General features: G+C 42.6%; 3 protein-coding genes across 4 annotated transcripts in view; 1 reads left to right on the top strand and 2 right to left on the bottom strand.

Moving 5' to 3' along the window:
- The window catches only part of LOC124185313 (janus kinase and microtubule-interacting protein 3), a 52784-nt gene extending 46773 nt beyond the window's left edge, over positions 1 to 6011 (bottom strand). For both annotated transcript variants that reach the window (XR_006871364.1, XM_046575951.1), the window contains exon 1: positions 5783 to 6011. The gene's annotated coding sequence lies outside the window, so the exon portion shown is untranslated. The remainder of the gene's footprint in view (positions 1 to 5782) is intronic.
- Positions 6012 to 9235: 3224 nt separating this feature from the next.
- LOC124185366 lies at positions 9236 to 16173 on the top strand. Its single transcript, XM_046576054.1, has 3 exons — positions 9236 to 10623; positions 12387 to 12815; positions 13611 to 16173. The coding sequence occupies exons 1-3, from the start codon at positions 10340 to 10342 to the stop codon at positions 13906 to 13908; spliced, it is 1011 nt and encodes a 336-aa protein (XP_046432010.1). The 5' UTR covers positions 9236 to 10339; the 3' UTR covers positions 13909 to 16173.
- On the bottom strand, positions 15965 to 23788 carry LOC124185363 (putative U5 small nuclear ribonucleoprotein 200 kDa helicase). The gene is made up of 6 exons (XM_046576048.1): positions 23494 to 23788; positions 23081 to 23244; positions 22425 to 22944; positions 21983 to 22229; positions 21505 to 21835; positions 15965 to 21407 (listed from the first exon to the last, which is right to left on the bottom strand). The coding sequence occupies exons 1-6, from the start codon at positions 23536 to 23538 to the stop codon at positions 16307 to 16309; spliced, it is 6408 nt and encodes a 2135-aa protein (XP_046432004.1). The 5' UTR covers positions 23539 to 23788; the 3' UTR covers positions 15965 to 16306.
- Between the last annotated feature and the right edge of the window lie 84 nt (positions 23789 to 23872).

Here is a 23872-nt window from a genome sequence, read left to right as displayed (position 1 = left end):
CTGTATTCGGATTCGGTGCGTCGCTCGTCTGCTGTGCAGGAAAACGCGCGTGGGACGCACGTCTGCACGTTTCCGGAACTTCGGAAAAATCAGCGAGTCGAAAACCGAAGTATACAGCCATGACTTTGCCCCGAATCGATCAAATGCTGTGTAATAAACTGTAATAATCGATCCCATTTTACCGAATATCGGAGTTCTGGTTTCTCTCTTTACCTGCTGAATGAAAGCGATGAATTCACGTTTTAGTTCCTCGCGAAACAAGAAGTAATTCAATAATCTAGACGTACAAAAGGGATTCCCGCTGCACGGTAGATTAGTTAGCAAGCCTCTTTCGGTATAATTTTGGAATACCTACATAAGCAGAAGTTTCTTGACAAAAGAAGAGGTAGAAAAAAAAAAGTAAGTAACAAACTTTTTTACAAGGGTAAAAAATTCCGCGGAATTACGTATATAATTCGCAGAGCTTAAGCCTCCGTATTTTATCCAACCTTTTTCTCAACAGTGAGAAAACAAGGAAAAATTTGCGGCAAAAAAAGAAAAGGGACAATCCGGAGAAATACGGCTTGCAAAGAAGAAAGAAATAATCCGGTGTTAAATATACATTGTGAATCACGATCACGGATGTCAGCTCGCGTTTAAATCCCTGTACGTAAGTTTGCAGATGTTCGCGGTTTCGGTTTTGCTCGTTGTTAGCACGGCGTTGTTTGGAAGGCATGCTGCAACACAAGGCTGTACAGGAGAATTATACTTGCTCGTTCGCAGCGTCGGCTCGTGATCGCTGTGTATGCAGATAGTACGAAACGAGAGGGAAGGGAAGCGACCGAAAGGTTAATTCAATTTAGTTCGCTCGTCAAAAGCTCCGTAACGAGATTGGCATCGCGTTGACGACTAACGACGCGGCATTCACCGAATGGCGAATAATATCGACGCTTGCGATACGCCGGAGAGCTTTTTCTGCCGAACGAATCCCGATTAACCGGCTGCGCAACGAACGCGTTTTGCTGCACGACAAAACGACTTTAACGAAAAAGGTCTCTGAATATTATCGCGCAAAGAATTCGCTTGCACATCCGGATGTGACGCTTTGTTTGTTTCATCGCCGCGCGATATGTATGTACGTGTAATGCATATAGTCAAAGATCACGTCTTCTTTGCGTATTGTTGTATTTTCGCGAAATTTTTTAGTCACTTTTTAAACGACACCGGGTCTTTTATCCTCCGGCAACGTGCGGCGGAATAAAAAGAATTTCTGACATTCGTTTCTTTGCCGGGAAGAATGAATTATGGAAGACGCGTGCGCTACTCGAATCGGTTGAATGAAAATAAAAATACGGTGAAAAATTAAATCAAAATTTATATTTAACGGTGGATGGGTACTTATTTTCCTCTCAACCGCGAAGCGATCTCTCTATAAATAGGGCGAGACCGATCCGGGGGAAATTTACCAAACGTTGAGCTCCGCTCGAAACTTCGCTCGGGAGATTATTTCGCTTTCCAGACTATCCAGATGCCCATTTTATCTACAGACGCATCCGGACGTAAATATGTATGTAACTTGAAATTTTTGGAGAACGTAGAAAACCGTGCTTCCATATCGTCAGACAAAGAGAAAAACAAAGAAAGACATACAGGTGTAACAGAGAATGCACAAAAAGTTTTGTTGAGCTTAAAGTCCGACAATTCTTTTTTTTTTTTTACCAAATTGTACAGGATAACAGGGTTCGTACGCTTTTTGGAATCTAAAATTCCCTGACTTTTCCAGGTATTCCAGCCTGAAAATAACATTTTTCCAGGAATCCTTCAAAAAATATGCCGCTGATTAATTACGATTTATTTACACATTAATATACTAATACCTTCAACCCTTCGTTGACATAATTCCATTAATTTTTTTAAACACTTTAATTTTATAATTTCTGAATTTAAATATCACAGACACGTTAGAGAATGTTTAAAGTACATCTCTAAATTTTTAAACTAAAATCCGATCAAAGGGTTGTTAATGACAGGTGGATAAAGCATCGTCCGGGTCAAATTGACCTGGTGTGTCAAAATCGTGGCCGCAAGTAAGTGTATCAAAGACGGGTTAATATTACCTAGTACTTTACTATCGTATTATCTGATTGTTAATTTACAAATAGCCCGGAATTTTCCGTAAGGACAAACTTAGAGAAAGTTTGGTATTACGTCATATACGTAGAATATACGAAATGGAGCGACGAAACAAAATTTCACGTGCAATTTTTTTTTCCCCCAAGATCGACGGTACTTTGTCTAAGAAAGAATTTATTTCTTCATTAGACTCAAAATTCCCGTCTTATTTACCAAATTCCCTGAGTTTCTTGGTTTCCAGATTTTCCCTATGCGTACGAACCCTGGTTAACTAAATAATTTGTCAGACCTCGGTGTGACACCGAGAATCGATTGAAAAATTTGAAAGTAAAACACGTCTTCAAGTTGAATGAAAACCGGATTTATAAAATATACAAATTTTTTACACTCTGCAGGATTTTCCACTAAAACTTGATGGGAATCGTTACCAAATATCGTTTCAAAAATATTTCTTGGGGGGAAAATTTCTCAATTCTGTAGTTTGTATAGACGAACCGAAATACGTATAGCACAAGATTGCACACCGCTCGTAATAGCGATCGGGTATAAAAATCATCCGGCTCGACGCGGTCAGTCTCGACGTATATAAAAAGGATGAGTACGTGTCCGTATATGCGATCGAGGCGAGTGACCCAATTTGAAAATTTGAAGAAGCCGGAAGTGGGAATGGGCTCTTTTTAGACGCCGCGCGATGCGTGTGCGTCGGCTGCCGATAGATTACAGGGAAAACACAATCGAGAGCTCGAGGGGGGATGATCGCTGCTTCCATAGGTCAGTCGGCTGTGACAATTGTGACATCGCTTCTGGCCTCGGCGACATTAAACGCGGCGGCGTCGCGACGCTATTCATAGCCTTTGCCCGTCGTTGCCGCGCCTCGCTTCCCGAGGGTTCCCAACTTTCGGTTCGAAGCTCCGAAAAGCTCTCCGAGAGCAAATATCCCCTGAAATACCTGAATACGAACCCCTACGTTGGGGGAACTACGGAGGGTGAAAATGAAAATTGAAACAGAGGAAGCAAAAAGAAAAAATAAATAAAACAGGAGATTACACTGGGTCGAAAAATCGTTGAATGATTGATGATTTTTTTACCCTCGAAGTACGGAAATTTGTACGCAATCGGGTAACGCGGTGATGTCAAAGTGCTTCGCGGCACCTCCCACAATGTAAATGTTTAAGGAGAGGTCGATAATTCTCGGGTGATAATTAAAGCGTTAATTATCTTACACTTTCACCCTTTCTCTCTCGCAATCAATGAGCGTGGTTTACGCAGAATCGCGATCAGGCTGATATACGTTGACTATTCGTCTGCATCGATTTGCAAATTTTTTCCAACTTTGCCGCTTCCACAAACAATTCTATGTCCATGGTCTCTTAATTTTATCACCAGCTCGTTGAGATATTCCGCATATATATGCGGTTAACTCGACTTTCTCGTCGGAACGCGACGGATTAACGTCCGTTAAGATCGATTGACAATGCGGTTCTTTCAAATGATGGATAAATTGCTTGTTTTTACTCGATCCGCGTACATTTATACGCATGTATAATACACTTGTGATTGGAGAACGGTGCTTTCACCGATAATAATGTTATAACCCCCCCCGTCCAGTCTTCGCGTGCGACCGGGACACCGATCTCCGTGTATAATCAATTAATTACATAACTGAAGGTATAAATAAATGATAAACCGTTGCACGGATTCGGAAACCTGTTGAGAATCGGTCGAGCGCTTGTATGCGGTATGAAAAGCAGTGTATAAAAAGGATTCGAAGAGAGACGTTTCTTAAGCCGTTGTTGTACCAATTCGCAATGAGTCAAACTGATCTCGTATTCCGAACGGCAAAGCTGACAGACTGAGGGTCTCAAAGTGTTTTGACGTTCGCGTTCCATACGTGCACACCTTCCTCCTCCGTAATTTTTACATTTCTCATACAAACGAGAAGGCTTAACTGACTATGATTAATGAATTCCTGCCCTCGGGAGCCAAGCCATGAAAGAATACATTGCGAGCGGTATAATAATGTATGTTAGTAGAAAAGTAGCGAAATTTAAACGTTTCTTTCAGAATTTATGCTCAGGGGAACGTTTTCTGTACGAAAAAATCGTGCAGGTAGCTATAGGAATACCAAAGAAATAGAGTTGAATCGAACTTCAAAGAAGAGACAATTTGTAATTATAATATAACGCTGTGTCGAAACAGCTACGAAAATTACGACTGCGATAATAAATTCGCACCGTTGCGGGAGAAAATTTTCACGAGGAATTACACCAACTCAATAAATTTTACGCTTAAATTTCATTTTAAGAATTAGCATATAAATTTTCATGTAGCGTTGAACGGGTACATCAGTTGAATTTGAAAAATGTTCGTTCGCGTAGCTCATGTTACGACCTGGTAAAAAATTTTCTGTAATAAATACACGTTATAATTACTGCATATTAAATAACAAATCCGATTCATAAAACTTCGTTCAAAAATGTTGGAAAATGTAGGTATTCGCATACAATTGTACTATATATTCGTGAATATACTTTGCATAAATACATCGTACGTAGGTGTGCATTATAATTAAATTGTCGTGTACGTAAAAAACGAACAAACGCCACCGTAAGCATAATAAACATTCATTACACCGGGCACTAAAATTATCTTCTCATTGTCAGCCAAGCCCGCGAGGCGAATGAAATAAAAATAAACAAATCGCGGATTTAACCTGACATCTTACTTGTATTCCAAATTATTTGTACGTCTTCGTCAAAGTCGCTTCCTGCGTTACATAATGTATAGAAATAAGTTTCAAAGGTAGAAAAAAAACATGCAGACAGCCTGACGATTCTTTTCGCAATCCGTGCAGCTCACGCGGTTTCTGTCGTATCTTCGATTGTTCTATTCCATTGGAGAAATGATCGCGCAACCTCGTACACTTATTCGCACTGGCGTATGTGGGAGTAAGAAATGAGTCGGCAAACAATCGAACTTGCGATATAAGTGGCGTTACGAGGGGGCGATGCCGTTCGCACTGCAAGCCTGGGTACATGGGTGTACAACAGCGGTGAGGAACGGGGGGTATAAGGGCACATTTTCCCATTATCCTCATCCAATATACAAAGCCCACAGACATGCCGCATGATTTAGGTCAGCCGAGCAATTGGTCGTGTAAAAAACGCAGCGAGCCGATATGCGCGCGAACGTTGACGTCGAGCAGGGATTAAACGATGCCGATACAGATTGTCGACGATTTTTACACCATATTCAGAGCCGAATTGAGCAAAAGCGATAAAACATTTCTCACCCGGGCACAGCTCGATTAATTTCCGTGCGATTAGCGATAAAACTACAACAAAACCTGGCAATAAGAAGAGATTTGTCGGTTACGTAACACGTTGAAAATTACACCGTGCAGCAGACATGTGACAATTGCACACACGATGCGAATTTGAGAGTGACATGGCACACCAATGCGGTCCGATCAACGTCCTTGGGTTTTAATTTCGCTGTGGCAGTGTAAATAGGATATACATACACAGCGTATAACCGCTACGTCTTACAGGCGTGCAACTATTCGCGGTGATGGGATGAATTTGCGCGAGAGATTCGCGCTGCCTGCCCGAATGAAAATTTGCATTCATTGGCGTAACTGATTCCGAGACATTTTTCTTCGATAACTTACCGATTTTTCAATGACAACTTTGTAGAAGTAGGCGTGTGCGTTTAATTTGCTCAGGGACTCGGTCGGTTTATTTTTCTTATTTTTGTTTTTATATTATTTATTCATTTATTTCTTTTTTCTTTCGTTATGGTATTTTTTAACCAAAGATTTTTACACTAAACGACGACCGTTTCTAGTCCCCGTTGCAGGTCCGCCTCATGAGAGACACCGTCACTAACTAAACTAAGCTCACCACAAACTACACTGGGAGATCCTCTCCTCTCTATACGGATGCGGGAATGTGTGGGTGAATTCAAGTATACACGTATATACCTATGTGTATTTATATATATAAACCTCTCTCTCTCTCTCTCCCTCTCTCTCCATTTCTCACCGCGCTTACGCGGTCTTCAAAGCCCAGCAGCCACCAAACACGCACGCGTTCTATGAACCACCCACCTATCACGCACACGTTTAATCTCGTGTATATATCGCTCGTAAATATGAACACCTATAGCGTACCCGTATGCTGCCAACTGCCAGAAATCGCAGAAAATTTTTACGCCGCTTTGGACAAAATAATTCGTGGCACACGTCCGGCAGTTAGTGTAAAGTGCGTACATACATTTAGAGGGGGGTAAAATTGCATACTTATTACGTTTTACAGTTCAGAAGTTTTCATTTTGTTCTATTTTTTCATTTTTTCTATACATTCAATGCAAAATGAAATGAAAAGAAGTTGTTTTTCTGGGGGGAAAGAAAGGTTCGCGATTATAGTTTTCAATCCGAGCTTTGTTTTTAATCACATTTCAAAGTGTGTATGAAATTATCGAAAACGATTTTTTCGTGCAAATAATTGCAACACCAGACGCGTTTGGTTATATGGAAAAAAAATTATTTATCTCCATCTTTTAACGCTTTATTACGCACCTTGCGGAACCTGCGTCAATCAATTATTTTATCACAAAGTACAGTATTTGATATAAGGTTTGGAAAATTGTTTGTGAAGCTATTCGATTTTGTATGTATTTTCGAGACAATTGGAGGGCTTTTATCAATTATTTGGAAACGCTTGACTCGCTTAAATGAAATTCAAAACAATAGGTAACTTATATAAGAGTCAATATTTCGTCATTTGAGTTGACAGTTAAGTTGTACGAGATGAGTAGCGAGAAATTATCAAATAGCAATGAAAATGACATGACCGTTTTCTTGCTGGGGTTTTTGCATTCATCGGGATTCGGCAGCATTGATTCTACACGCACCATTGAACACGAATGATAACAATTGGGTACCACGGCAATGAATCCATTTCACCGATCCTTCGGTATGACGTCTACGATACATTCGATATTACCACGGTTTTGTCCTTATTGCCGAGCTTATTGTTAACAAACGTTAGGTATAATACGCTACAGAGGAGAATATTATAATGGTAACCAAACGACTCTGCTTGATTAAATGGATTTCTGATGTCACTAGCTGGATCTCGCGGTTACGCAACTCAAAGTCGATCGGATTTGTGAAATATACAATTACCGTTGAAACGTACAAGGTGAAACAATGTTCGAGGAACATTGGGAAAAACTGAAAGAAATCTATAATTGAGAAAGAAAAAAATTAAAAACTTGTCTCACAACATACGGACTTTAATCTGACCGATAACTTCTATTTCAATCGCAACGAATTGCCGTGATGTATTTATAAAGTCAAAGAAAAGAGAGAGAAAAAAATATACACATTCAATTAAATCAAATAAATAATGTTAAATCTTGCAAGGGTTCTCGAGTGAGGATAAAATGTGAAAAGGTTAGAAAGATTTATTTCATAAAATTCAAAATACAGAAAATGGAGTACACATAAAAAGGAAAAATATTGACCTTTCTACATCTCAGCTAATCTGTATTTAAAATTTCCAAATTTTCAACTTTTACATTCGATATTCGATACCCTGAAAGAAGTCAATTTTCCGATCCTCCTACATTTTCACCCCTACTCGAGATGCTCGATGACTTTTTCGCGAGGTCGCAGCTCTTCGCTTCCGACGAATACGTGTCTTATCGGAAATCTGCAGAGCGATCGTTTAGCACTCGGTAAACGGTTCGGCGCTCATTCCTGCTCCGACACCGAAGCGCTGCAGCATGCCGACGTGTCCCAGTTTCCAGTTCGGCGCACTTCTCCCCCTAGGGCTGTGGTGTAGCTTCGCCGTTCTCCGTCGACCTGCACGGCAGCTTTACGTATGTGGATATCTCCAAAAGATCCGGGACGCTGCGCCACGATGCGCCGGTTCAGCCCGAGGCGTGGAATTTAAAGTTTCCCTCGTTTCGCGTCACATCGACTGACTTTTGCAATCGTCCCGGTCATGATCCGCGAGCAGGGAACCCGCTTGCGTTTTCAGCTGCGGGAAATGATCAGCCGAAGCGAAAAATTGGATAGAAAAGACGATGAGACGCTTCGTCCTGCGGGAAGGTAAATTTTCTTGGGCGGGCAAAACTGTTTAAAAAATTTCGGACGGTCGAGAATTTTCTACGATCGTGCAGATTGCGAAATCGGTTGGATAAAAAATGAACCGCGAGAAAGGAATCGGCCAAATGGCAGCTCTACGTGTGCGGGTATTCGATCTTTGAATGTCGTATGAAGAATTTATTTTAGTTCGTTCACCGCGGCTCCGACTCTCGCTTTCAAAATTATCCTTGACCTATTAGGAGTTCCTCCTGTTATAAGCTACGCCATCAAATCGAATAGTAAAACAAATTACGCTAACGGTGATTACTCCGCCTATTCGATTCCATTGTTAACCCGCTGCCTAGAACCTTCGCCTCTTGGATTAAGGAGATTGACTCACTATTCTGATTCAATAGAGTAAAACAACCGCGATTTTGTTGCCTGTAGAACGTTTCGCGATTTTTTTTTATTGTACGACGTTATACGCAAGCACATCCGTTCATCGTCACGAGTCACAGTTACGTCGATATTCGATTCGTCTACCGTCTGTAAACCACATTGGAATTCATAAAATCCGTACATATATACTGAACAAAATTGATACAATTATAGTGGCGGATCACGATTTTCAACGGAATGGTTCCACGCCTCGCCGCCAGGTGGGATGGTCTTCTCGCTAGAGATGAAGAATCGCGGATTTCAATAAAACGTCTGAATTATTCGAATAACTATACAAATCATGAAAATAATTAATGGAAAAAAAAAATTCTGTAATTGATTTTCTGCTAATAATTTGCCACTTGATTAGTTATGAAAAATTTTGTGTCTCTTCTCGTGTCAGCGAAGACAATCGAACGTATAACCGCGGTGATTTCGATCGTATTCGATCGGATGATCATCTCGTGAAGAAATTATATCGAGTAGCCCGGAGTCTGGATGTAATTGTTGGCTTTGCGGGATGTTACAGCTGGTTCAGGAAGAGAACTCGGCGACGACGGCGCTCTAGGAGATATCGATTGACGCCTGTGCAGTAAACACGCGTCCGCAGAGCGGAACCCGACGAGACTTTACGAAGGCGAACGAATTTCCCGTGATATTCACCACCATTCACCGGGAGCGGTATCATGAGAGATGTGTGTGTGTGTGTGTGAACCCCGGTAGCGATAGTCTAGGCGGTGTGTCATTGCCTGTCGGTGTGCCGCGATAGTAACAGCTGAGAAAAAATAAGTAAAAACAATAACAACGGTAACGAGAAAAGTAAGGAAGAAAGTAAAGGGACTTGTTCCCGGTTTTCTGCAGGGAGCAAAGTGCTCAGAGTATTGAAAAATAGTCAATGTGCAGCTTGTTTTTCGACATTGTACGCCGTAATCGAGTGGAAAAATAAGCCGATCCCGTGATTCCGGCTTTTCGCTAAGGCGAGTTGTCGGGGCGAAGTTTTAAAAATACCGGGGTGGAAAGACGCCAAGGATTTGTTGTTGATTCAATGGGGCAAGGATTTTGACGAGGAATAATACCTGCGGTACGCGAAAAGTTGTAGAATAAGTCGGTGACATTTCGAGATACCTTGTATTATATAAGATATTAACCCTTGAATTACATATCAGGTCGTTGAGTGAACTCATCGTCGGTAACGTTAATGATCGCGGGTCGCATGAAACAAAAAAAGAGACCGACGAATCGGTACTTATAAATAGCGGTATATCGACGATCCGTAAGAAACAGCTGACGGGATTAAAGAGGTATGGAAAAAAAGGTCTGAGAAGTGGGTGTAATGATGCACAAATAATATCAAGAATTGAGCGCTTCTTCTTTGAGAAACCGGTACCGGATATTATAAAAACAAACGTGTCAAGGTGTTTAAAGAGAGAAAAAATCGAAATGAATATAAAAGGCGTAATGAGCGCTTGAGTGACAATCGAAGAGGAAAAAACACCGTAGTTTTATCCTGTATTGAAAAAATTTCCAAATGAACAAGAATATCGCTAAGAAAAAATCATCATCGTGCTCTTAACCGTGCTGATAAAATATCGAGGGTAACGAGAAAGAAATAAGGAATAACTGGGCAGCCGACAAAGTCAGGAGGCGGAGCGAATAATTATTTGGCAAATAAGTTTGTAATTAAAGCGAATCCGAATGTCCGAGGCGGAAGCCAAGCCAGCGTCGCCTGCGCCAACTCCGGGCAACAACCCGGCAGCCAGCATCGTCCTGCAGACGCCGGTCCTCCAGGTAGCCTGCAGGATGCTGCGATCCCCGAGCCACGAGAGCGTAACGACGGATATTTCGCTATTCAGCGTCTCTTCGTCGGCCAGCGAGGCCCGTGGCAATCGGCTCGCACCTTTCAAATCGTACAGCGACGCTCACCTGGCCAGCAGAGGCCCGTCGCCCAATCCCGATAATCGCCAGATCCAAGCCAACAGGTGAGATTCGCGGGGGGTCCTCGAAGGATGTGATATATCGGCGAAAGTTGCAAATTTTTATTTCGTTATTCGCTTGTCGTCAACACCGCTGAACTCGAATGTTTATTATATTTTCTTGCATTTCGGCGCGTGTGGAGTTGTTAGTCGATGTTGACGAGTGTCATGTAATTAAAAAAGCACGCACGCGTCGACCGATGATCTACAAAGACGACGAAGGAACGAGATGTTTAGGATTTAATTTTCGTAACCACGAGTTTCATTCCCTTACACCTACTCTGTTTTTTGTGATTTATTTCTCCGACGATTGTTAGTAATTAATGTCTTTCCGCTACTCGTTACACTGTTATAAATGATTGCAAATTTACTACAATTTTTTTACTGCAGAAAAGAGTTGTCAGTTTACGATATCAAGTTGCAAATTTACAAATTCGGTGCAGCGACGTAAATTACTACTAAAATTTATAGGAAAAAGACAAAAAATTAATTCGAATTCACTAAATCGTGAAGTACATTGATTGTCTTTGCAAATTGAATATACAGTAAATTTACGGCGAATTCACTGTTCCGTATCAGAATAAAACTTTCAGTACAGTGTAGGGAGTAACATACAGAAATTATTAACAGTGTTACATACGTCCGTATGCGACGGTTGGACGAATAGATGGCATCCGATAACCAATCTCACGTTGTTTTATATACGATTTTTAATACTCGTAGAAGGACAGATACGTGTTGTGTGTCCACACGTTACTCACCGGGATTCTTTATAAACTAATGTATGTATTACACGTATGTGTGTGCGAATTATGCATACGTTATATGTGCACGTGTAGAGAGCGAGAGAGAGAGAGAGAGAGAGGTAGAAGCGCTTTCAGATATGTATACCTGTATAACGACATCCAATTTAAGAATACCGTATAGTGCAATAATATTTTAACCGGTCGAAAAGAGAACGTGTAATTGGCAAACGAACGCGAATATTACGTAAGACTTTCTTCGAGCATCGACCAGCCAGGCTGTCGATATATCACGCGATCCGAAGTACATATAACAAGTATAAACATACGTTACCGGCAATATTGGATGGTTGTTATACCCGTATGCATAGGTAGGAGAGAAGAGCTACTCTGAACAAATACGTCGCTGTAAATAAATATGAAATTCAAATCAGCCTGCGACAATGGCATTAATTAGATGGATAATTAATCGGGAGAAATTCAGGTTTTATTTCGGGGTAAAAATTTATAATTTTCGATCTGATTTGCAGCCGCTGTGCCAAGTCGCGTTCAACAAAACTCAGACCTCGCCGGCTTTTCAATTAATTACTTTTTACATCATTCCAAACAAGGCATATGTATACGTACCCTGTGATCCAACGTTCTCACACCTCCCGTCCTATCGGTTTACGTGACAAAAGCGTTTCACGGCGAACGGACGATAAATTATCCCGCTTTATTTCACCGTTCACGACCCAATAACACGCGACAAAGTGAGTACACGTATAACTTACCCCTGTAATATATCCGCGTCCCGTTTGCCGCCAATGATCGCGGGGTTAAGTATAAATTAGCCGGCGGTGTATTGGGCTCGGATATCTAAATTAGGGTCCCCAAAACACGATCTACAGCATAGAAACACTCCCACGGAATCAATTTGTCCCCGTAATAAATTTCATTCGCATTACATTCGACGCACGCAAACTTTCTCTGCAAATAACGTAAGAAAACCACAACTCCGACTCACCCTCCGTTTCCACGTTGCAGGCAGGCCGACATACCGGAAATCCTCTGGTTCGAGGAAGAAACGGAGCTGATCCGAAGCTGCGGAGCACTCTCCTCGGCACTTGGGTTACAGAAGAGCTTCAGCACCAGTGACGTCTTCCAGTTGCCGAGTCCGGACGCGGGATGCTCGCGAAAGCTTCGTTCCGCCGTCTCCGCCCTCGCCTTGGACACCGCTCACAGGGACGGGCTTCTCCTCGAGCAGGCGAGGCTCGACCACGCTTCGAGGTCCTGCAGCACTTGGGTCGCCGTCGGCGACGTTGGGACCACGTCTCAGCTGCCAAGTCCTCACGGTGGGACCGTCCAGCCGGCGCCACCCGCCCCGAATCACCATACGAACTCCATGCCGTTCACGGCTGCCGACCTCGTCAGGTCCGTCAACAAGAAGGTCCGCCAGAATTACATTCGTCGAAGGTTAGTCGAATCGTAACGCGCCGCATTCTTGACGTTGAAAGTGGCGCAGAGGGTGCAACTTCACTTCTTGATCAGGTACATTCCGCGTCACTTGACTCGCTCTCGAGTGGTTGACCATCTTTGATAGCCGGCCTTGTACAGCCCCGTGGAACCACTGGATACTGTGAAAAATGGTAGTGTTAAAATTGACAAAAATTTGCCAGTCTGGATCTCTGTTACACTGAGAAAAATTTCATTCGTTACAGTAACTAGAAAAATTCAGTAAATCGGGTATCGTTAAAGAAAAACTGTTTGAATATTGTTGGTATTACGAAAACCGAGGTACGCGTAACCATTTTGCGCTATCGTCGATCCTTTTTTGCTAATTGCAACGCAAAATCAGTTTGTTCGGTCTACTCTACTTGCTTAGTTAAACAAGGCTTTAACGTCAATTCATTCTTGCACAAGCATTCAATTTTCGCAACAGTCACAAAAAAATACAGTAACAGTGATCGTAATGAGAAAGAATAGTAACGGATACCGGACTTTGTGGTAACAGCTAGAAAACTAATTTTTATTTTGTACCTGGAACTATGTTTTTCGATTGTGGTAAAAAAATGAAAATAGTCGAGGACTGAGCGGTGACCAAAACTAAAAATTTTTCTCAATGTAGGATATCAAACATCGGGTAGTCATACCGACAACTCCATACAGTGTGCATATTCGCATTTTTTCTAGCGGCGTGAAAACCCTTTGAATACGTTAATCCAGTGTAGACCTTGGTTAATGACATATTCGAACGATCATGATCGACAGGTTGCTGACGACGTACAGAGCGATGGAACGCCTTTCGCAGAGTGAGTTCAATCTGGACAGATTGGAGGCGGCGGCATCGGCGGCGCAGTCGAGTCCAGGAGCGACGCTGTCGGTTCCGGGTACTTCGCTGACTTCCGGTTCGGTGCTCGCAACCTCTCGGAAGGGGAAAAACCTCCCGTTGACCGTAAGCGACGTGGAGAGGGAACGCGGCAAACAGTTGTCCAAGTACGAGAGGAACATGATGATATTCAACTGGCTCCACACCCTCGACGACACGGCTATAGACAGTTTGGAGTAATTTCAACGATATATATATACCTCCGATACGCCGATGATGCAATTGCATTCGTGCGTGAACCATGCGATGCTTTCGTCTCGTGGGCGGGTGTGTGTACGTGTGTGTAGGTGGGTGGACGGTTGAGGGGGGATGATTTCCATTATCGAAAACCGATATTTCATTTTCTACTTCGCAATGGTTACTTTCCACTCTGTACGTTACGTGTTCTCCGTACCTAGATTGCAAATTAACTGCATGGGTTTGATGGTTTATTCGATTTATAGATTGCACTTGTCTACCTGCAGTCAAGTTTTATAATGACGCGTGTTCCACGGTGCGGAAGGACAACATTGTGCAAAAAATTGGATGGACGGATGGCGCATAAAAAACTGAATAGGTATATGTATAGGTAACGCTTCCGACGGAGGCGTGATGGATTCTCTGCATCTATTAATCTGTTACATAATTAATTTCCCTTGCACTTTATCGCTGAGATGATCAGTTATAAAATAAGCCTAAGGGTACGAATATATGAGATTCATGTTGTTTTTTTTTGTGTGTGCGTGTAAATATCTAGGTAATCGATAAATTATATGTGTAGTTACTAAACGTGTTCAAGGATATATAATATAGATTTTACAGCAATTATAATAGCGAATTGGGTACGTGTTTAAGAATTGATGACGAACAAGAGTTTTTTTTTTTTTGTAGGCTGCAGTCACACAGTATTTGCAAAATAATACCAGGAACAAAATTTTGCGATCAATGATCTCGTTCGAGATTTGAAAAGGCTAGGTAACTGGAAAATGTCTAAATTATCGGTCTATTTTTTTATTAGTTATATATGCCTTATCTATTTTTCGGTGTGATGATAATAAAAGTTTCGAGTACAAGTGGAAACCGAAAGATCAAGATTATCGTATTGTATGATGTAATGACGCGGCAGAGATGCCAGAAAAATATAGTGAGAAACAAAAATTAATTGTAATAATATATATTTATTACATTACTTACGTGACATTTTTCGCGGCCGCATTTACCGTCCTTTACTCGCGTCCGTTATATTTCCACACTAACGTGATACAATTGTTGGATATACGTACCTTTCGAGAACCATATCACGAATATATAAATATGAAAATTCATGGTTTGCGTCACAAATTTTCTGATACTTCCGAATTTAATTTTTCCGAATCCGTTACACACATGATGTGGTATTACACATTGATCGGAGTATCGAGTGACATGTTCCCCCCTCCCCAGAAAAAAACACTTTGAATGAATATTTTTAGATTAAATTATAAGTGATTGTATCATGATTCGTAACCTATAATGTGCGTTCCTATATCAAAGCCTTAAGTGTTACACAACTGTAAATAATAATATTTTAAAAGTAAATGAAGAAAAGAAAAGTAGAAGAAACTCAACCGATTTCCATGATACGTTTCAATCGATGTTATACCGCAGAAACAGTGAATCCTAATTTTTTAGCAAGTCTTAACAATGCCTTGCAATTCTTAGTTGCTGATTAGGCGATAATTTTGTATTTGTAAACCGGATCTACTTATGAAAGTATCTAAAAAATGTTGTAACGCCGAATGGGCATCTATAAATCGTACGGTATACAACACTGCAACAAATATCGATATGGATACTGATTTTATTAAGTATAGAATCTCGTGAATGTGAAGAAAAAAGAGTGAGAACGTATTGTTATTGCACACATCCTGTCGCTGAATTTGTTTACATTATTAGTAATGTTTATAAGACGAGTTTACCCCTAAAATGTCGCTAGATATATAACTCCGTTATCCGTACAGGTACGTAAATTAGAACGGAGGTCGGATAGCGAATAATTTTCTGTATTATATTTGGTACGTATTTTAATTACATCATTTACGCAAGCGTCAACCACTGCTGTGTCAGGAATCATTTAGTGACGACGCTTAACATTATCCTAATAATAAAAATTACAGAAAATATCATCTATTAATTTTAATCATTACCTGTGTAAAAACACATACACCACCTTCTCCTCTTCATACAAATAACTCGCAACTATATGTTGTTGTTTTTCTAGTCCAACTGTAGGAAAAAAAAACTCGATCGAACGTACATACATACGTCGTTATTCAAGCAATCGAGACTAATTGCAAATAATTTCATCCAGAATCGTACCGTAGCATCTACATGGAAAAATAAATCAAGAATAAAACCTATCATACTCTAGCGAAGCAAAATTATGATCAGATTACTATTCACTGTTTCGTGTAGAGAAGGATGTGATCACGAATCAAAAAAACCATCCATAACAATTCCATGCAGTATTATACCGGAAGTTTTGCCATCAAGATACATGTATCCATATATATATATGTACATATGGCTTGAAAACATATTAAATGCTATCGAGAGATCCTTAATCCGACTCGGATTCGGAACTGGCGTCGGATTCGTACTCTCCAACGTGTATGGTGAATTTGTACTCTTGATCACATCCCAAGTAAGCGTCGCTCATGAAGTACAGAGTGTACGAGTGCTGGCCTGGTGCAGGTGCCACAAAGTCCAGCTTGACTCTCGCTTTTTGTTGAAGGGTGAGTCTCTTGATCGAGAGCAAAGAGTTGCTCTTCGGATCGCCGATTACGACCCACCATCCCTCCTCGCGTTTCTGGGGGAAAAACGGTGCGACAACGGGACCCGTGACTTCGTCCTCTCTCTCCAACTGGACAACAACGTTCACCGTGCCGCCGCTCTTCAGCTTGTCCTTGTCCTGCACTTCGTAAGCCATCTCAATATTGGGATAGCGGTTGCAGAACTTGGCAACGTCGGCCATCTGAACATCCGTCAACTGCAGGAGCCTGTTTCTATCGTCATCTTCGAGTTCCATCACGTCGAAGACAGTTTCCACCCCCTTTTCGGTGCACCGTTTTATCGTCTCCGAAGTGAAATGGGGCAGTTGCTTCAGGTACGAGTCCTTCGACCACATAGCTTGCGTCACCATCTGCGCCAACTCCATCGCAGCTACAGCCGGTGCCAGCCACCCTGACGAACTAAGGACGTCGACGCAGGCCTGGATCAGTCTGACAGCTTTGCCGAGGACCAATTCCGTGTCGTTTTGCAGCTCGGGACCCAGCTGAATCCTGGACAAATGCGCCTGAAGGAGGAGCTGTGCCTTAACGTGAGGATCCGCCATTCTGGCGACTTGAGGTGCGTGCGGAAGCCGCGCGGCGAGACTTCTCAGCAAGTTCTCTTCCCTCTGTCTAACCGGAACCGTTTCGTACTCAGCCGCCGCTGATATGATCTCGAGGAGACCGCGAATCTTCGTTTTATTGTTCAGTGAGAGACTAAACAGTTCTATGGTCGCGTAGTTGATGTAATAGTACGCTGCTATCATGCCCAAATTCAGAGGCAGGGTGTCCATTTCGTCCTCAACCGCCACGCACTTGGCCTGCTCCAAATCGCTGAGCGTGCTTTCAACGAGCTCGGACAAATGGTCGGACAAATGCCTGTGCGTGACGCCTTGAAGACCGTAATAATTCGGGTTTTGCGTGAGTCTTCTGTAAAGGAATGTCCACGTCAAGTAATCGACTGCGTCCTGCTTGTTTTCTATAGTTTTGGTCACTATCTCGGCGTTGAAATGATCGTGGAGCCTGTGATCGAGATGACTCTCGACGGGAAGTGGCTCGTTCAAGAACTTCTTGAAGAAATCCTTCTTTGAACTCTGACAGAGGAGGACGCATTTGGCGTCGTGGTCTTCGAGCGGTCTGTTGGCGCGGGCGACCATTTGAAGAACATCGGTGATCGGATAGTCCTCGTAGGCATGAGTCTTGCCGTTGTAACTCTGGGTGTCCATGATTATAACGAGATGAGAATTTATCGACAGTCCCCAGCAGAGGTCCCGTGTCGCGACAGCGACCTGGATCGCTCCGCTGTCGAAGAGCTGCTCGACCAAATGTCGGTCATCGATCGAGAGTCCTTCGTGTAGATAAGCAACACCCTGCGACAGGGTCTCCTTCAGTGTCTTATCGCTCATTCTATCCAAAAACGGTTTTATGTCCGCTTCCTCCGCGTGGAAGAACCTCGACGGTTGTCCCTCCGCTGCGGTGAACGTGAGCAGATCAATTGCGGTCATTCTGGCCTGTCTCCTCGTTGGTACAAAAACGATCGCAGGTTTGTGGGGTGCGTGTCTCAGGATCGCGTTGTAAACTGGCTTCGCCATCGCCGCAAGGCGGGAGGCGTTGTGTGTGATGTTCAATCCTTGGACATGGAGTTCCAGGGGTATCGGTCTCACCGATGGATGGAAGTTGAACGTTGCGGCCGCCGGAGCGCCCAGCCACTGCGAGGCGTCTTTGGCGTCGGCCAAAGAGGCTGAAAGAGCTACTATCCTCGTAGGTTTTTCAAGCTGTGAAGATATGTACCTCGCCCTCGAACAGGCCACCTCAAGAACCGGCCCCTCTTCGCCACCGATGAGCTGGAGCTCGTCGACGATAAACAGCTGGATGTTCTGAACGTTCTTCCTCTGCTTCCACCTTCTTGACAGGACGTCCCACTTGTCAGCAGTCGTTATTATCACCTGACCTTTTGCGAGGAGCTTCAAGTCCGTGCCAGTTTCTCCCGTCAATAAAACCACCTTCCTTCCGAGCTGTTGATTGAACTTAGCTACCCAATCGCTGTACACAAGCTCCGCTAGTGCCTCTTTGCTCACCATGTAAACGCACCTTCCCTCGGGATTCTGAGTCAGCAAACGCAGCACGGCGAATTCGGCGATTGTAGTTTTGCCAGAGCCAGTAGGTGCGCCGATGAAGACGTTGTCGTCGGAATTGTAGACCGCGTTGAATACTTGCGTCTGGATGGGATTGAACTGGGGAAATTTGTCAGTGTAGACAGTTTCGAACTTGGAATTCCTCAACGCGGTTATCGGCAGCGGTTGTAAGTCCAAGAGCTCGGTAGGCGGTAGATTTTTCTCCGGTAGAATAAGGTGACGGAAGCTGACCGGCAATTGAGTTTCAGCACCGATCCATCTGTCCGATACGACCCGAAGGAAATATTGAGGAGGAAGAGGCTCGAACACCGGAACAAAGAACTTGATCAGGTGCTCGTCGCTGGCGTATTTGGCTTTGAGAAGGAAGTACTCGTGGTGAAGTATGACTTCCGAATCAACGTCTTCCACAAGAATCCAGAAGGCCTCTGAGGCACCATGGATCTTTTCATCCCATTGAAAGTCCGGTGTTATCGTCAACTCAACGCGTAGGGTGGATCTAGTGATGGGCTGTATGTGGGTTGACAGTTCCAGTTTAGGAAACTGGTGAATATATTTGTGAATTGTTTTACCAAGTTTAGGAACACGGATCAGTTCCCCGATTTCGTTTGGTCCAAGATCGTAAAGCCTCTCCCACGGGAAGTTTTTCTTCTCAATCTTCTTCACTATTTCCTCGGGCATTTTTCTGAACTGTCTAAGCGGCGACATTGACTGCCACATCCTTCGATCGATCATTTTACAGAGGGATAGACATTTGTCCGCTAGCTGAGCCCAGCCTCGGAACAAGACAATCTCAAAAATAGCTCTCATCAGCCTGGATGCTGACTGCGTAACGTATACCATGTCAGACATTAGTGCGAAACCCTCAAGCTTCAATTGAGATATGTAAGCCTGAAGAAGAACGTTGACCTTGGCGCTCGGCTCTTCAATACTCTCCTTTATAGGTATGGGCACTCTTTCCATCAGTTTCTGTAACTCTAATTTTTCTTCTTCCCTGACGTTGATATTCTTGAATTCGCTTGATAATGAAAACACTCTGAACAGTTCAATCTCGCTCAAAGTACGCTTGAGGAGTTGATTGTAAGTGGACATGGTATCGTGCGTACAATAATAGTGGGACGCGATTCTACCTAATTCGGTCGCCTGAAAATGTCCAGATTTTCTATCATACTTAATCAATCCACTTCTGTCTAATCCCAGAGCAGCTGAATGTATTAAATCCGCTCTGTGTAGCTCTAGCAACGGGTCTTCCTTAAGTTTATCATGAGGTATGGCGTAGAGTTGTGGGCACCGCAACATCCTGATGTAGAGATAAGTGTATCCGAGCCATGTAACAGCATCTCGTATATTCTGAATTGTTCCAAGCACAATCTCCGCGTTCAGCATGTCTGACATTTTGCTTATAAGCTGAGATTCAATGGGGAGTTGCTGATTCAAAAGCGAGAGATAATATTGGAGCTCGCTATGGTTCGTTATCAGTATTCCCTCACCTTTAGTATCATATTGTGGACGACCAGCTCGCCCCAACATCTGCAGGACATCAAGCGCGCCCAATTCCACCCAGCGACCTTTCTCTGGGTTGTAAACCTGCGTGCCTTTGATAATTACTGTGTGAGCTGGCAAGTTGACTCCCCATGCCAAAGTTGCGGTAGATACTAAAACTTGAATGTGTCGATCGGCGAACAAATCCTCGACCAAGGTACGATCGACCCTGGTCATTCCGGCGTGGTGAATAGCGAAACCATACGGAAGCAAGTCTTTCAGTTCCTGATTCTTAACCTGCTCAGCTTCAGTCCTGAGCACTTCCATCGACGCAGATCCTTCACGCAAGAACTGACCAAGCGTGTCTTTCTCAAGACACATGTCTCTGATGGCCCTGGCAGTTTTCCCAGTTTCTTTTCTGGAGTGAACAAATACTAGGACTTGATTTCTTCCTGCATGTTCCATCGTTTTTTCGTACACAATCTCGTTCATCACCTGGAATCTCTTCAGTGCCTTTTTCTCAGTCACACCAATATACTGCTGCTCCAGAGCAACTGGCCTGTAGCTGTTGTCAAAGTAAAACAATCCGGTTTCTGGTTTTATCCGCAAAAACGCAGCTACATCTCGGTAGTTTGGAAGGGTAGCCGATAAACCGACTAGCCGCACATCTTCCTGGGTTGTTTCAATGTTTCTTATGGTTCTGGCAACCAGCGCTTCGAGAACTGGGCCTCGCTCATCGTGGAGTAAATGAATCTCGTCGATAATCACCAATCTGACAAGAGACGTGAAAGTTTTTTCGCCTCCTTTACGAGTTATTATATCCCATTTCTCAGGTGTGCAAACTATTACTTGTGTTGCCGCGATTTGCTCTCTTGTCAGCTGATGGTCACCCGTGAGTTCAGACACGATCAAATTGTAACTTGCCAAACGCTTTCCAAAGTTTCCTACCATTTCTTGTACAAGCGACCGCATTGGCGCAACGTATATTATCTTAAATTCGTCAGCGTTTATCGTTCCGTCGGCGTTTATGTGTTTTCCGATTTCTCGCATCATACAGAGCAGGGCGACGTTTGTCTTACCTGCTCCAGTTGGCGCACATAACAACAGGTTCTCATCGCTTTCCAATGCCGAATTTTGAAGCCGACTCTGAATTCTGTTCAACGTTTTGAAACCCTCGAACGCCGGCTGTACGTATTTCGGAAGCTGATCAACTTGGTGCAGTTTCTCATTCTCCCCGAATGGCTTTGGTTTCAGTGCTGGGACATGGACCTCTTCGTACCTGAGATGAGAGATTTGAAGTGTTAGCTTGTTCAGTTTCAAATAGTAGCGATTTTCTACCAAAAATTTGTTCATCATTAAAATAAAAAATATATTACCCTTTTCTTTGTTTTCTGAAACTTCCATCTGGTAGCTGACAACGTTTGTTGGCCATAAAGTGACTTCCCTGAGCAAATATCAAATCCTCTAAATCAATCAGATTTCTCGATCCTTGAACTTGACCACCAGGACCACCAGCTCCATCCTCGTTCTCCTCCAGCCGCTTGCGTTGTGCACGTGCTTCCATTGTTTCTTCAGCATCATCATCACCCTTTCCCGTGTCTAGCTGACGCAAGATCTTTGCCAGAGACAAATCATCATTCATTTTATTTCTTATCTTTTGTCTCTCCGATTCGGATTGAGACGATGCCAACATCGTGCAATAGGCAACTGTAAGAATAGTCAGAATATTTAAACTTCCAAAAAACTAGATAAATTTTAATGAATGTTCAAATTGTAATCTTTCTGTTTCAACTATTTAATGATTCATAAATATTAGCTCTGTAATTATAAAGGTGAGTGTTGCTTTATACTCACTCATGTGTCTATATTTTTTAAGCTGTTTGATGAAATCAAAGCAATCATATCCTAACAGGAGAACCAGCTGATTTTCACAATCTCGATCATCACCCGCATCTCGTAACACTGCTAATACCTCAGCAGCTCTTGCTTGGGATACCATTGCATCATCGTATATTCTGCTCAATCTCCGTTGAAGCCAATAAGCATCGATATCTAACGGATGAAGTGGTTTTTCCTTCTTCATTTCCTCCGCACCACCAAGCTGTTTGAAGGGTAAAGAAACAGTTACTGAATGTAAAAAATTAAGATACTATACTGTAATATCTGATATTAAAATTGTACATATGAATAGAAAAGAGTTGAATAAAAATGCAATTACATAGAATTGTTAAAAGTTTATATGACTAAAAAACTTCAGACTTGATGAATATTTCAACTAAACTGACTAGATACATACGTTTTCCGCGTGAATTGCACGATCAATGTTTGCTTCTTCTCCTTCATCCCCTTCATCGTCATTTTCCCTAACCTCTCCGTACACATCTTCATCATCCTCTTCGCTGCTTTCTTCGAACTGAACATTTATACCATATGTCTCATCAATGTTCTCTTCATTTGTTGTAGTCTTTTCATCACTGCCAAAATCCGTGATTTTTTTCCCCAGATTAACCAAGAGGGCGAATCTCTCTTCTGCTAAACCACCAAGCAGCAACTCTGTTTCTTTTTTCTTCTCCTTTTCTTTTAATCTATCATTTTTCAACACAGCTAATACTTCGTCAGCAGCACCACAGAGAATATCACGTGGTTGATCACCCAATGCTTCCTGAATGAAACTCAGTAACACTTCGTACGTCTGACGAGTCTCTTGTGTTTTGGGTCTGTATACAATTCCTACCATTTCATCAACACCCTCTGACAAGAGAGTGGCACCCTTCATACGAGTGAAGTCATATTGCGCTTCATCACGTTTTTGACGTCTGAGAAAAGTTGTACCGTATTACAGTCGTTAATGATTCAATTTAAATTTTTCATTTTAATACCTAATGCATTTTAGTAATTTGCTTTGCTATTGAATGTGAGAATAGTGCTATGCAAATTTATATCTTCACTCACTTCACTTTACGCTCTTCTGCTTTGCCTGGTTTCGTCCTTTGATGTCTATCGCCCATCCTGGTTCCATCCAATTTGCCCACAAGGGACATAACTTCTCCAGTCGCCTCATCTCTGCTACGTCTTTCTATAAGCCGTACGTCAGCTTGTAAGACAAGATTGGAGTTCTGGAACAAAAAGTCTGAAATCACCAAAGTGTTTTTCCAAAACACGTACAACAATTAAGTTATGTTTTGGCAACCAATTAATACAACTAGAAATATAACCTATACGACGGAACGTTTTTCGTACGAAAGCAGAGTTCTCAAATTTTAATCGTAACTTAGACGCTGGAACAATAAGTGTTGCACAAAATTTTTTCTTTGTATTACGGTCGTACTTTAGCACATTTCTTGTAATGAAATAGTAATAATTACCGCTTTATATTCGTATTGAAGCTGCCGAGCCGCAGCATCCGCCATGTTTACGGCGTCGAATATACACACTGATCTCTATACCTCAGTCAGACTTCAGTAACGTACAGATCCAAGCGTCAACTATCCAGTCTATATACCTAGGTGACGCATTTGGTATTGGACCGAAACAAGGTAGTCGGAAAAGGAAGGCATAAATGAATTTACTGTACGGTGCTGTCATCAACGAGAAGTCAGGAGGCCAGTAGCTGGAATTTCACTGGCACAGATTTGCCACCGCAGTATTTTGCTGCCGAATTTTTGACCAATAGAAATGTCAATAAAGCAGGCGAGCGTTACCGAAAGTCCCTACCACGGTCTTACGGACTCTAGCGCTACCTGT

The sequence above is a fragment of the Neodiprion fabricii genome, chromosome 6, assembly GCF_021155785.1.
Source record: "Neodiprion fabricii isolate iyNeoFabr1 chromosome 6, iyNeoFabr1.1, whole genome shotgun sequence".
Lineage (NCBI taxonomy): Eukaryota > Metazoa > Arthropoda > Insecta > Hymenoptera > Diprionidae > Neodiprion > Neodiprion fabricii.
The sequence above is the reverse complement of the archived record's forward strand: the minus strand, read 5'-3'. Positions and strand labels throughout refer to the sequence as shown.